At 35.6% G+C, this 14,737-nt stretch overlaps 1 protein-coding gene across 1 annotated transcript in view; it reads right to left on the minus strand.

Annotated features, from left to right (window-relative positions):
• Positions 1-14,737, minus strand: part of LOC138695710 (fatty acid synthase-like) — a 183,340-nt gene that overhangs the window by 120,113 nt on the left and 48,490 nt on the right. Inside the window, exons 8-10 of the mRNA XM_069819825.1 lie at positions 12,028-12,159; positions 2,380-2,610; positions 695-884 (exon numbers count right to left, since the gene is read on the minus strand). Coding sequence (XP_069675926.1) covers positions 695-884; positions 2,380-2,610; positions 12,028-12,159 — 553 coding nt within the window. The remainder of the gene's footprint in view (positions 1-694; positions 885-2,379; positions 2,611-12,027; positions 12,160-14,737) is intronic.

A 14,737-nucleotide genomic window follows, 5' to 3' on the forward strand; every position in this document is an offset into this window, starting at 1 on the left:
TTATGAATTGTATATTCCACAAGGTCGTTCCGATGTGTCTTATGAATACTAAAGAAAGATTTTCAACACCAGATTTAACATATCATTTGGATATCCACACTGTGACACTTGCAGTACGTGTGACAAGTTTCAGGCTGATCTCAAAGTTGATGAAAATAAACTGTCTGATAACATTGTGTCTTTTCTTCCTGTAAGTGAACGTATACTACACACTCGTATACTCGTAGAATGACATTGTATTCGCTTTGTTTCTGTGTTTACGCACCAGCTAGGTCCGGTCTGCCTTCTAAGCTTCATACAACAAAGACATATGACGCTGAATGTTCCGGCAACTCTATTCATCCTTTTTGCCGTGTACAGTTCATATGGGTACCGGTATGTAATATTCCGTACGGCTTTATTTTGCATGCAAAGTAAAGAAATATTCGCTAACCGGAGTAGCAAATTAATATACTTTGGATGCTGCCATATATATGTATTTATTATTTCAAATTTACTACTTTCCAGTGAAACGACTTCGCTTCTGGATTTGACGGCTCGGCGACCTAATGCGCATCAGTATTGCCGATTTATAAGAACAGCGAGGTCTTAATGATCATTAATAAAATTCGTTCTTGATGATTTGGTCGAGATATGAGATACAGATAGTGAAATTTACACCCATTTTGATATATGTAAATTGTAGCGGACTCACCGACAGCAGCCATCATGCCTTTGCTGAGCTCAGTTTCCTTGAGAGCACGGCCACACCAGTACGCTGCCAGCACCGTCTGCTCAGCTGTGAGGCAGCCGTCTAAATAGCTGCAGCCCAGTTCCCCCACCGAGACACCCACGAAGCCATCTGGCATGATGTCCACTGCTCTCATAACGTCCACCAGTCCCACCTGCAAAACAATGTTTCCATCACAGATCAGATCACACACACAAAGATGTGCAGCTCAATGCTTAAACTATGCCAAAGTAGGATGCCAGGACGACCGTAGATCCATCTGTGAGCGTTTGCAAATCTGAAGTCGGTAACAGCATTTACTATCTTATGACCCACCTCTCTTGCTGTGTCGGTAACAATATTCTCTACTATATCAGATCATTTTATTCACTACTGCACTGAACAGTAGCATTAATTTATATTTCATTTCGATTATAATTTTATCCTCTTTTTCCCAGACAACCTTTCGGTAACAATATTCAATAGTTCTCAGCCTGGTATTTGGGGTTGGAATGGAGATGGCATGTTCTTTGTAACTCTTAAGGGATAAAATGCCTTATACGTGTTATTCAACAGATTATCTGGTAAGAACTTGAAACTTTCTGGTTTTTAAATGGAAATGTATTTACTCAAATTGAAAATATAAATGAAACATAATGAGAATAATTATAATTGATACGCTTCAAGCGAACAAATGCGAAATAATTAAATATGTAATACGTGTACGCTCAAATAGAAAGGATACTGACTTGCTATTTTTTTCACTTTCCGAAATACGTTGAGAGGAATCTAATATTGTTTACTATGTATTTCTTTAAATTACTTCTGTATTCGGACCTAAAGATAGTTACATCGCAATAGTTGGACAAACTGTATCGATTGTCTACACATGTTTAATGTTAATAAACAGGAAAAAGTTTTATTTGGTCTCGTGGGCTTCATCTGTGCTAATTTGAGCTTAGACAATAAGGTACATACCATGTTCTGGCCCTGGTTTTCTGTGACAAGCTGGAATCATAAACAACATTGTTGTGATGTTTCTGACAACCCTAATAAATAACACATTATTATGTATTTAATTCTTTTGCATTTGTTTGTTTGAAGCGTATCAATCACTTCATCTTACAATAAGCTCTGTAATAGGCTAGTAAGTGAAAACTACATCACAATAATTTTTCATTATGTTTCATTTATAATTTCATTAAATACATTTCCATTTACATAATCAGCAGTAAGTATGTATTAACTGCTCACCTGATATTCAGTTGAATAGAATAAAACAACACGTGTAACACATATTAACTAAAGAATGACTAGTATATTCTACTAGTACTGTGGTAAGTGAACTCGAACGTTGAATTTTGAATTTCAAATGAAAATACTGTCGTTCATGTTCAGAGCAGAATTCGATGTGTTTGTCACCTATTGAGAAATTATTGAAAAACGAAGAATTATTGAAGACAGACGCCGTTAGATGTCTCTCTATTTCATGTAAGAAATCCTCCAATAAGAATTGCACCCCCTGGTTTGCATAAGTCAGAAGTAGCATCTCTGTCTTTACAGTAACACAATGTATGAACATAGTTCTCGGCATAAATAACTTTAAATTTATTCCCTCAGAATCGTATTCTGACCTTAAATGTATCTCCTGAGATCGTGTTCGTACTCACCTGACATGCTACAACGCCAACAAGGCAATTGACAGCATCATCGAAGACGCTTGGATCAGCAGTTGTAATAATGTTGAACAAATCCACACCGTAAGGTTCCAGAACTCTCTGGCACTTCTCAATAGCTGCAGCAAATATAGGGATGTTGAGGAGAGATTTGCCCATGCCAGTCCACTGGGATCCCATTCCCGTGAACACAAACCAGACTGGCCGCTTACTGCCTGGACAGTACTGAAAATCAAATGACACATACAGTTGCAGGTTCACGTGAAGACATTCATTATGAACTTAATGAAAATGAGGGCGAATAATACACGTTAAATTTTATTCGAAGCTTCAACGTTGCGTGAAAACCAAAGCCTTGGATTTGAATCCAAGGGTAGGGCAGTGATATCTATTTAAATGTAATTTTTTAATTGTTTTGGTTAAAGACTCTGCGTTATCCTACATTGCAGGAGATCTCCTGTATAATGTCAAGCTGAAAAGAGCCCTGAAAAGGATTTTCTAAAACACGCAGGAGTATAAAAATCCTGAAGGGAAGAAAACAGTACACACGATGTGTAAAGCACTAAATAATATAAGTGATAGGCCTATGTCTTATATCTCTTCTAAAAATAAATCAAACTACAATTTGTTATCGTCAACATGATGGATCCTGGATCGGTACGTCTTCACGTAACATAATTTCGATGAGTTCGTCACAAGTTTACGACCTATTGTTTTCTTGGCCGTAACATATGTCTTCATTCGGTCGGTGTATATTTATACGCACTTCTGTTTTATTAGTTTTGGCATAAGCTAATTACCCATGTTCTTTCCTTACAAAGTCCGCTCTTTCCTTCAATCATTCTTTCCACTCATAATTTTATCACTTGTACATCTCAATATGCACAGCAAGGTGTGAAACTTTGTCCCAGAAAGAAATTTACTATCTACTGTTAAGGCCGACGACAAGGGAGAGGGCTGTATTCTCATTTGAATAACATAGCAGACCATAATGCAGAAGACAATTTGAGACAAAGCTGAGTAAAGCCAAGTCCACACTACTCGTGCTCGCGTGACTTGCAATCCATAGGCAGATCGTTCAGATTTCGGGTCCAGCTTGTCTACTCTGTGCTCGTACTGAATTCAGTTGCTCACGAGGCTTGACTCTAAGCAGTCACTTCCAACGCGATGCTCTGTGACGTCATAGAGAGCTTCTCTCGTTCTCCGTAGCAATCCAGGTAGACTCTCGAAGCAGACCCTATCGAAGCCAGGGACAGGCGATTGCGGCCCGCGGTCAGTTTTATACGTCAGTTGCGTCCCTGTATTTTTTGGGTCACACATCAGTTGCATCCCTATATTTTTTGAGTCACACGTCAGTTGCGTCCCTATATTTTTGGGTCATACGTCAATTGCGTCCCTGACACAAACAATACTTCCTATTTTATAGACTTACGACTGGCTGTAACATCACCAATTTAAACGTTACATGTAAGTTAGAAATTTTATTTGTGGCATCTTCACCATGCAATGTTGGTAGTGTAATTTTTCACCACAAAATGTATTAAAATGCATAAGTTTCAATTTCACCATAAAACTACAATCGTATTGGTTGAAACCTAAATGACATATTCCGAATGAAATGCAATCATGTTATATGACCATATTGCAAATCAATCATGTTCTTACGAATAAAAAGCTTCATTCTCCCTCCTTGTCTGTTTAAAGCAGTGGTCCTCAACTCAGAGCACTGTGTCGTCATCAAGCCTTGCCGGCTCGCCCGCTCGCCCGCGGAAAGTCGTAACAGGGCAGGTAAGACGTTCAGCGGCGGGACCATAATATGAATTTACTGCGTAGGTTTATTATTGTTTTCTGATGAAAAAAGATACTGGCTGAATAGAAATAACTAAATAAACTATCTTAAGCAATTAAAAAAAAAAAAAGAAACATTGTAGCCTATTTTCAACAAAGTTAGAAGTTAATAAATTTATAATTACTTTTAGAAATGTAATACACATTTCATGTTAATTATTCGGGCAATGCATGACAATTACTGTAAATGTGTAAACTGCTTCTGTTAAGGAAAATGTTGAACAAAACATATAAAAACCTCTAGGAATAGTAATGCAGAAATTTAACTGCATTCAGTCCACTCAACACTGGCATTAGCACTGATTTTTCCGGATTTGTTTACTTCTTTTTTCCCTCAGCAATTTCTCAACGTTTGGAACTAGGCTATTGTTTGTATAGTGCAAATTGTGACAGCACATTTTAAGTTGTGATCCGATACTTGGCTTCCATGACATGGCTTGTTTATCTTCATCATAGGAAAAAAATTACTGTTCGCACAGATATGTGAATCAGAAAATGGAAATCTAACACATGGAAAGTTCATATAAAAGTCAGATAACTTCTTTTGTTTTGATATTTATCCTTCAATTCACTATCGTAAAGTAAATCAATAAGTTCTAATTACAAATAATAATCGAAAATCAAATTGAAAATTTTCCTAGTCCTTAAATCTCGAATCAAATTCCTGGCGCAGATCGTCATGATGTGTGAACATATTCTTCGAAATCCAAAGTCTTAAGAAACTAGTATGCCTATATCGTTTTTAAGTTTGAAAAATGTGCTGTAACTTATCCTTTTAGTTAAGCTAAAGTTCCATAATTAGAGGTGGTTTCATATTAAACGCCTTCACTCTGTCATATAACTGTGTAATAATCTTGTTCTTACCTTGTAGAAAACAATTTAAAGCATTCAGATAATTCCATTAAGGAGGCAAGTTCACAAATCCATTTTTTCATTTTTCACTTCTTCTTTCTCCGTGAACGATGATGTTTCCTCCCTCAGTTCAAAGAACCTATTCAATAATTTTCCACGACTTAGTCACCGTACTTTACTATAATATGACAGATCGCCATACTCACTATTGCATTCATCAAGAAAGACTTAAATTGACAATGAGCGAGACTTTTCGATATAATTGTGTTGGTGGTTTTTCCAATTGGGCTACTTCTATAACACCATTTTGATTTGTTTTGCACATGAATTCTGTTGGTGTATAGGCCTAATGCAGTGAATAGAAATAACTTCATGGGATACATTAACGCTTTTCACTTCGTCCCTTAGATTCCTTATTATACCCGCTTTACTTCCAACTATGGAAGGAGCACCATTGGTTGCCAAGGATATAAGTTTATTCCAAGGAAGTCCAAAATAATTTCTACAGCCTCTACATGAAAATATCGGAACCAGTAGTAGTATCCTTTATGAGAACAAAATATAAGAGCTCTCCTTAATCTGAAGGTTTTCAATAACGCCTCCTACAGAAATCACCAGTTGGGGATTATCGCTTACATAAGTATTTTCATTTACTGCCAAAGAACAACAAATGACAGACCGACAAATGATTACTAGTTGCACCTGAACGTCCTCGGCTAGACCTCGGATGGGATGCGTCACGGTGGAAGGAGACAAACTGATAGATTCAAACTCCTACACTTGAGAAAAGTTCTCCAGTTGCAATTAAACATTCTTCAAATTTTCAATCTTTAAAAGGTTTATAATATCGTACTATTACAAGTGAAATTTTGTAACTGAGTCGCACAGCCGATTTACTAACATTTTGATCTTAAACAACTTCTAGCTCATTTTCCTTCAATTGTTGAACTAATACTGCATGCTCTTCATCTTCGTATCTGCCATATTCGTTACTGTGAGTTGTATAATGCATCTGTAAATTGTATTTCTTCAGTGTGGCCTACATTTTGAAGTGTGTTCTGCTCCTCACATCTCATGTTTGAATGGATAGCAAGAACCGCCTCTGCTCACTACAACGCAATGTTACAAACCGGTTCTCTGCCCGGGACAGTGAGCACGCAACAGGCAAGCACTGCCCGTGCCCGTTCATACGCGAGTTGATGATCACTGGTTTAAAGTATATATTTCAAAAACACCGGACGCAACTGAAGTATATATTTTAAAAACCCCGGACGCAACTAACGTACTAATTTTTCGTCAACATGTTTACGGGGACGCAACTGACACTTCTCCATCGACGCAATGGTGTATGGCAAACTAATTTAACTTAGCATTTACAGTACCTAATAATAATATAGATTATTAATGTCTTAGGAACGAGATAAGTATACGCTACTATACTTCAATAATTTTGGTATCTTTCCGATATAGTATTTAATGTACTCTAAGTTCATGTGGACTTATTTTTAGACTAAACTATAGTCCTGGGCGGCTTGGTCTTTTATTAAAAACCCTTTGTGTCAACCCAAGCTAAATGAAGTTATTCAGTAGGTATGCATATTTTACTTATGTAGAAAGTTAAGAGAGAAGTTTTATATAATATTCTTATTGAATTTGGTATTCCCAAGAAACGAGTTCGATCAATTAAAATGTGTCTCAGTTAAACTTACAACAAAGTCCGTATAGGCCAGTTTCTATCTGATGCTTTTCCAATTAATTCACTGCGGGCTAAAGCAAGGAGATGCACTACCACCTTCAATTTTTAACTTCGCTCTATAATATGCCATTAGGAAAGTTCAGGATAACAGACAGGGTTTGGAACTGAACGGGTTACATCAGCTTCTTGTCTATGCGGATGACGTAAATATGTTAGGAGAAAATTCACAAACGATCAGGGAAAACACGTAAATTTTACTTGAAGCAAGTAAAGCGATAGGTTAGGAAGTAAATCCCGAAAAGACAAAGTACATGATAATGTCTCGTGACCACAATATTGTACGAAATGGAAACATAAAAATTGGAGATTTATCTTTCGAAGAGGTGGAAAAATTCAAATATCTTGGAGCAACAGTAACAAATATAAATGATACTCGGGAGGAAATTAAACGCAGAATAAATATGGGAAATACGTGTTATTATTCGCTTGAGAAGCTTTTGTCATCCAGTCTGCTCTCAAAAAATCTGAAAGTTAGAGTTTGTAAGACAGTTATATTACCGGTTGTTTTGTGTGGTTATGAAACTTGGACTTTCACTTTGAGAGAGGAACAGAGATTAATAATAATAATAATAATAATAATAATAATAATAATAATAATAATAATAGTTTTATTTTTTTCCCTGGCAGAGTTAAGGCCATGAGGCTTTCTCTTCCACTCAACCAGATCAAATCACATACAGAAAAATACATACAATAAGGTTCTTAGGAAAATATTTGGGGCTAAGAGGGATGAAGTTACAGGAGAAAGGGGAAAGTTACACAACGCAGAACTGCACGCATTGAATTCTTCACCTGACATAATTAGGAACATTAAATCCAGACGTCTGAAATGGGCAGGGCATGTAGCACGTACGGGTAGCCCAGAAATGGATATAGAGTGTTAGCTGGGAGACCGGAGGAAAAAGACCTTTGTGGAGGCCGAGACGTAGATGGGAGAATAATATTAAAATTGATTTGAGGGAGGTGGGATATAGTGATAGAGACTGGATTAATCTTGCTCAGGATAGGGACCAATGGCGGGCTTATGTGAGGGCGACAATGAACCTCCAGGTTCCTTAAAAGCTATTTGTAAGTAAGTAAGAAAGTCACCTGATATAACCTAGGTATCAGAACTGCATGTCTTTTTTACAACGTGCTTAAGACAAACGACAGAAAAAAGGCAGTACTCTCCTGCCCCAAATGAATTTATATTTTCTGGTGTAAAGTTCAAAGTGAGTAATTTAAGTGAAATAGAGAAATATTGTCTTAATTTCAGATGGAATGTCATTTTTTACTTCATATCGAATGATGACATAGTAGGATTAGGTAATACATGACTGTACAATGAAATGTGTAATCTATGTTTGGTATGAATTGGTAGGTCTACAATGTAGATTCTACATATTTGTAGTTACTTCATAAATTTAAAAAATGAGACAAAAGCATTGCGTCGCATGGCGAACAAAACCTCGTAACTCCACCCTGGCTCAAAAATGCGTTTTCTTCATAATCAGGCTTTTCCAATGCCACTGCATATCTTGGCGAAGACTCTAACGTCTAAGTCACTCCTACAAGCATCTACAATGCAATATCAAAAACTCGTATTACCAGGGCAAGAAAATCAAACCTTCAAAAACTCGTAACTCCAGGAGGTGTTCATCAGTATTCTATCTTTATTCAACAATTAGCATTAATTTCTGACGCGAGGTTTTGCCCGGTACTACCACATTTTAGTTAATGGTTACAACGAACAAGGATGTTGAGTATGTGAATGTTAAACGTCGCAGAGAAAGCCTACTACAGCACAAACACCCCATAGATCTTTCATGTTGCATTTTCATTTATTAATTAATGGTAAAAGGATAGAGGTTTGTGAAACCATGTTTATTAATACACTTTGCCTTGGAGAATGTAGTGTAAGGAACTGGATGAAAAAATGCTACGAGAAACGCCAATAATCTGAAGTTTCTCCTCGTGGTTCTCATAACCAGGCAACAGTGCAATACAGTTTCTACAAAACTTAATGTAAGTGGAGTCATATTAATGTAGATCCACAACACAGGAACTATATCTTGAGACAAATTAGCAATCAAAAATTGCTGTCTTCGAAGTGTTTAAGAAATACTGTGCCCTAAATGAGTTACAAGAAGCATCAATGAAATTTTTTTAATGGAATTTGAGTTAGAAAATCTTAGCCTTTTCTCTCCAAAAAGAGATCGATGCGATCTCTGTTGTGCATACAAGGCTGGAAACATTACACAGGAAGAATATTCACAACATATTCTTCGAAAATATCAGGCACGTAAGGAGAAAGAGACTGACAAGAATGGATCTACAAAAATGTGTGCTATGGATCTTCAAGCCATTTTGCTGTCTCCTTTCCTGAAGGCATCAGCCTTGTATTACAAGACAAAGTTGAAAGTTACAACTTTACCATGTTTGACCTTCACTCAAAAGATGGATACTTTTTCTGTGGAACGAGTCAGACGAAGGTCTTAACGCAGATGAATTTGCAATCTTTGTAGTAGATTTCATAGACACGAAAATAGATCTAACTGAGAAAGAGATTATTTTGTATAGTGACGGCTGTACTTATCAAGATAGAAACTCCATTTTAGCGAATCCTCTTGTGACACTTGCCATGCGCAAAAAACATTACAGTGGTCCAAACGTTTCTTGGAAAGGGTCACACTCAGATGGAGTGTAACTCTATGCACCAACAATAGAAAGAAAACTTAAGAATAGGCAGATTTTCACCCCTGCTGTTTAATTTGAGCTGTGTGCCACTGTTCGGAAGAACCCCAAACCCTATGAGACAGTGTATCTTTATTGTATATTCCTCAGGGCTTGTCATCGCCCTATTCGCCCTGGGAATAAATCTGTTGATCACACTGTGACTCACCTCAAATATCGTCGCTATAATCCTAGTGGAGTAATTGACTAAAAACATCTTTATGAGGATGAATGGCAACCGCTTCCAAAGAGGATGAACAACCAGGACAAAGCAGATACCTCAGTGCCAAAACTATACAATGAACCAATCAAAGTTAACACAGAGAAATTTGTACATTTACAACAACTTAAGTGTGTAATACCACGTGATTTCCATCCATTTTACAATAATTTGCCTCATGTTTGTTCAGATAAATCATGTGGGCATCTTAAAGACAAATGGTAGAAGTTACCTTGGTTTTGGTCTATAGTCTACTATAATTGATTGAAGTATAAAAGTTTAACAATTCAAATTAATTATTAAATGTTTTAATTTCCAGTTTTTTTTGTTTCATACTTTACATATTTTTTGTCTAAATTGATGTTAAAATTTTAAATTACGGTTTATTTAACGACGCTTGTAACTGCAGAGGTCATATCAACATCGCCGGTGTGTCGGAATTTTGTCCCGCAGAAGTTCTTTTACATTCCAGTAAATCTACTGACATGAGCCTGTCGCATTTAAACACACTTAAATACCATCGACCTGGCCCGGGATCGAAACCGCAACCTCTAGCATAGAAGGCCAGCGCTATACCAACTACAGTACCGAGGCCGACCTAAATGGATGTTAGATTTTTTTTTCATTTCTTATATTAATATATGATTTTCAATAAATATGGTGTGTTATAAACGTAAGAACTGTGTTTAGAATTATTAGTAGTATAATAATTATCCCACCAATTTTACTTTCAAAACCTCGTCAGTCCATTTTTGGTTGGGAAGTGAAGAAACAAAAACACGTAACTCCATTTACGGCTCAAAATGAAACAGTAATATAAAATCAGATACCTCATCATCAAGAGGACTGATTTTATTGCGACATAGCAGTGTTTCGTTGTGGAAGCCTAAAAACCTGGTTATCTAGATAGTTTTTTGCTTCTGCTGTAAAATTTTTATTTTTGGAGTTACGAGGTTTTGTTCGCCATGCGACGATTGCCCATTTAAGTATGGTATTCCTTACAACCGTATATAATATGATAATATGTAAACATAATTAGTATCATTATTACTCTATTATTATTACTACTACTATCACTACTATTGTATTTTTCTATTATATATAATAAGTCTAATTCTGTACCTAATACTTTTTTCATTTTTGTATTTCTTTGTATCACAACTATGTATAGAAGGCCTGGTTTCAGCACGGCTTCATAATAATCAAAGGAACCGATATCTACTTTCCTTTCTGTATATTGCTTACTCTCTACATTTGACTATTAGACCTACACATTCAACCAGAGCTAGTAGCTCTGACAATCCACGATCCGCCACAGCTTCGAGCTAGGCTCTGACTATTTCGCCGGGCCTCTTCTCCGAGAGGAAAAGCGTGCTCCGACGTCACAACTCGACCAGTTAGTAATGACTGCTCTAAAGGATCGGATGATGAATCTTAACGAAGTAATGGTGGAAAGAGCGCGCTTTCTAATAATAGGCCTACATAATATGTTGTCAGATGAGGAATCACGCAGAAAACTCCCAAAAATCATAGACGGTGGGTATTCTCCGTTTTCCGCAGTCGGGGAATTTACAGTGGAAGTGATCTGTTAGGGGATTTGCGAATAGATAACTTATATGTATTTCAAAACATTCTGTCGCATATCACCATCAGACTTGACGTGCTAATTAATTTGGTGGGACCAAAATTAATGAAGAAAAATATTTAATTCCGTAAACATAGTCCAGTTATTGAGTGACTAGCAGCCACTGTCAGACATATATAGCCTCTAGCCCACTTTTCTCAGTTGGGAGATTTTGAAACACTTTTCTATATGTTAGTAGCAAGCTGGTCATCATCATCTTCTTCTTCTTCTTCTTCTTCTTCTTCTTCTTCTTGGAAAACAGTTTCCCACGCTTCACTTTGCGTGTGTACTATTTTATTTATTGTAACTATCCTACAAAGTATTTTTCATAACGTTAATAAATCAATGATTGAATCATTCGACCACTCCATCTCCGTCTCCGTCCACATGACTTGCGCAACTTGTCTCAAGCACGCTTGATGTACCGATGCCACACGATCCATACGAGCCCTAGGCTGCTCTCCTGGCTTGTCGTGTGACTATTCCAGTCCACAAACCCCACAAGTCACTAGAGTATGAGTGAGTAGTGTGGACGTTTCTTAAAAGGTTCTTCTAACATGTTTAATATTTCCAATAAACTGATACATTTTGTTTTCATATTTACTTAATGCCAATACATCATGTACTCACCTGAATATTGCGTAGTTTTTTCTCATGTTGTGTGAGAATTGTGTACCCTCGATAGACGTGTCCTACAATCTCCTCAGCCTGGATATCTTGCATCAGGGATACAAATTCTGCATCAACTGGTCGACTCTCAAACTAGACACACAGAACTGACTAATTAACAAAGAGCATGTAATTGTACCGAGGTAGTAAGTAGGGAAGATCCTCATTTGTTGAAATGCTTTAAAATCTATATTATTTTCACAAAATTTATCCTCCTCATACGTTTACGTTGACACTAAATAATTTAAATACCGATTAGTTCGAAAAGCATGATTGATTCCTTCTTGGATTACTAACGAATCACTCTAGGCAGCAAATCGGATTGTGTAACAACACTTCTGCTAATTCAATAATTTTCAACCGAGGAGTTTTCTTTATTAGCCTTACAAAATAGACAAGTAGATAAATAAATACTACATCATAACAAAAAACTGAACAAAAACAATAAGACAAAAACGGATAAAAGACAGAAATAAAAACAGAAAGGAAAACAAAAACAGGACAGACTCAAGAATGAAAAGTATCAGAAATAAAAAAAAAAACAAGAAACAGGAAAATAAAAAAGCAAAAGAAGTCTCACCAAACAAAGAATCAACACAAAATGAACAAAAACCAAGGTTACACAAACATTACAAAACAAACAAATCAAGATCAATTAAACAGAGAAGCAAGAAAATATAAACAAAAAGCAAGATAAATAAAATAAAAGGCAAGATAAAAAAGAAAAAGAAAGATAAAACAAACAAATCCGAACGAGATGACTCAATGCTATCGTACAAGACTCGCATTCGGTAGGACCTGGGTTCTGATCTAGGTTTCTTCAGTGGTTTTCCTCGAATGAATATAATCAATTTTCAGTTAAATAAAGGCGAATGCCGGATTCGACTCCAATTACAACGAAACAATACACGCTGCACAGTAGCAACAAAGATTTCCTACAGTAAACGCGATATGACCTAGTAATTAATCCGACTATAAATAAAGCTAAAACACGAACAAAAAAAAACAAGATAAAACTAACAACTTAAGACTAAACTAATACAATAGTAAAACAAACGAGAGGAAAACAAGCATAATATATTAACTGAGACAGAAACAAAAACCAAACGACAAAGAGACACGAAATAAGAAGATATTATCAAACCATAAAAAAATGTGAATATAAAAAAGGAAAAAACAGAAACACGAAGGCAAACAAAAAAACAAAAAACAAAAATCAAAAGAAACGAGATAGATGGTTGTACAAACATGGAACAAAGAGAAACACAAGACAAAAACAAAAAAGGCAAAGAACACGTAAAACAGAATAGAGAAACAAAAAAACACAATATAAACGAAAAACAAAATCATATAAATCAAACAAAATGACAAATTATAATAAAAACACAAAATTGAACAAACACATGTATGAAGTATGAAAAGAAAAACATACAATATAAAATCATACGTACATGAAACGAAAACAAAACAAATGGAAACGAAAACAAAAATAAATTAATTAAAATTAGAACAAAACAGACTACCGAAAACAAAAACACACAAACAGAAACAAGTATTAGAGGAGCAGGCAAAAGAAAAAGAGACTGTTTTATCTTCCATAATCAAGACCAAATTAAACAAGAACATATTATATATTTATCACAGGTATTACATTTTAACTGTTAAAACGTTTTTCAATAGAATTGAAAAATGCTAACATAAAACATAATTTAAGAACGCTCACACAAAATTTTATATCCTATTTATGTCTTCGAATAATTTTGACCTATTTAATTCGTACAAATTACGTCTAAAATACCCTCAACTTAGTCATAATGATAATTATAAACCTTATGCCATAATGTAAAATATTTATTAAATTATTAATATTTTCTTATCAGTGTAGGCTATATTATTGTGTATGGCATGTCGTGGACTTTCAGAGTCGCAGTTTCCATTATTGTTAACAAATGCTATCCCAGAAGAGGCTCCGAAAGACCTTTAGGCTCCCATCTCACGAGACAATCGGCACAGACGAGCAATAGCAGTAGGGATAAAACAATGTATTTTTTTGGGGTTGGCGAAGATTATATTATTATGAAGAAAGACAGAGATTTATTGAAATGATTGCAATTCAACAGCAGAACAACAATTCTTCAACAAAATCATTATATTTCTCGCAAATTCGTTAGATCCGGCAGTAATGCTTGTAGATGCTATGAATTTAGGATATCATTTCATTGCATTAACCCCAGACATATGTACCATGAAACGTGCTTTAAGAACATCCTCTGTGAAAATACGTACATTTTCGGTTAAATCCACTTTTGTATATTGAATGCGAAGAAAATTCGTTCCACAGTTTGAAAGAAATAGCTGCACACCACGAGAAAACAGACGTAGGTAGATATTATTCCGAAAATAAATTGTTCAGTACATCAGATATGCCGAGAAAGTGAATTTTCTTGAATATATCGAAACAGACATTTTCAACTTGCACAATACTTTCTCTTTATACTTCATACAGCTATAAAGATAATTAAAAATCAAACTATTTAATTTTTAATAATGAGTTTTACCAACAACCTTATTATTTTTGTCTGTGCTCATTGTTCACTATAATATATTTTCAGTATATTTCTTCTGTTTTTTTCAAATAATCTCTACATATACAAATTCTCAACTATAATAG

Source organism: Periplaneta americana, chromosome 3 (genome assembly GCF_040183065.1).
Source record: "Periplaneta americana isolate PAMFEO1 chromosome 3, P.americana_PAMFEO1_priV1, whole genome shotgun sequence".
Taxonomy (NCBI): domain Eukaryota; kingdom Metazoa; phylum Arthropoda; class Insecta; order Blattodea; family Blattidae; genus Periplaneta; species Periplaneta americana.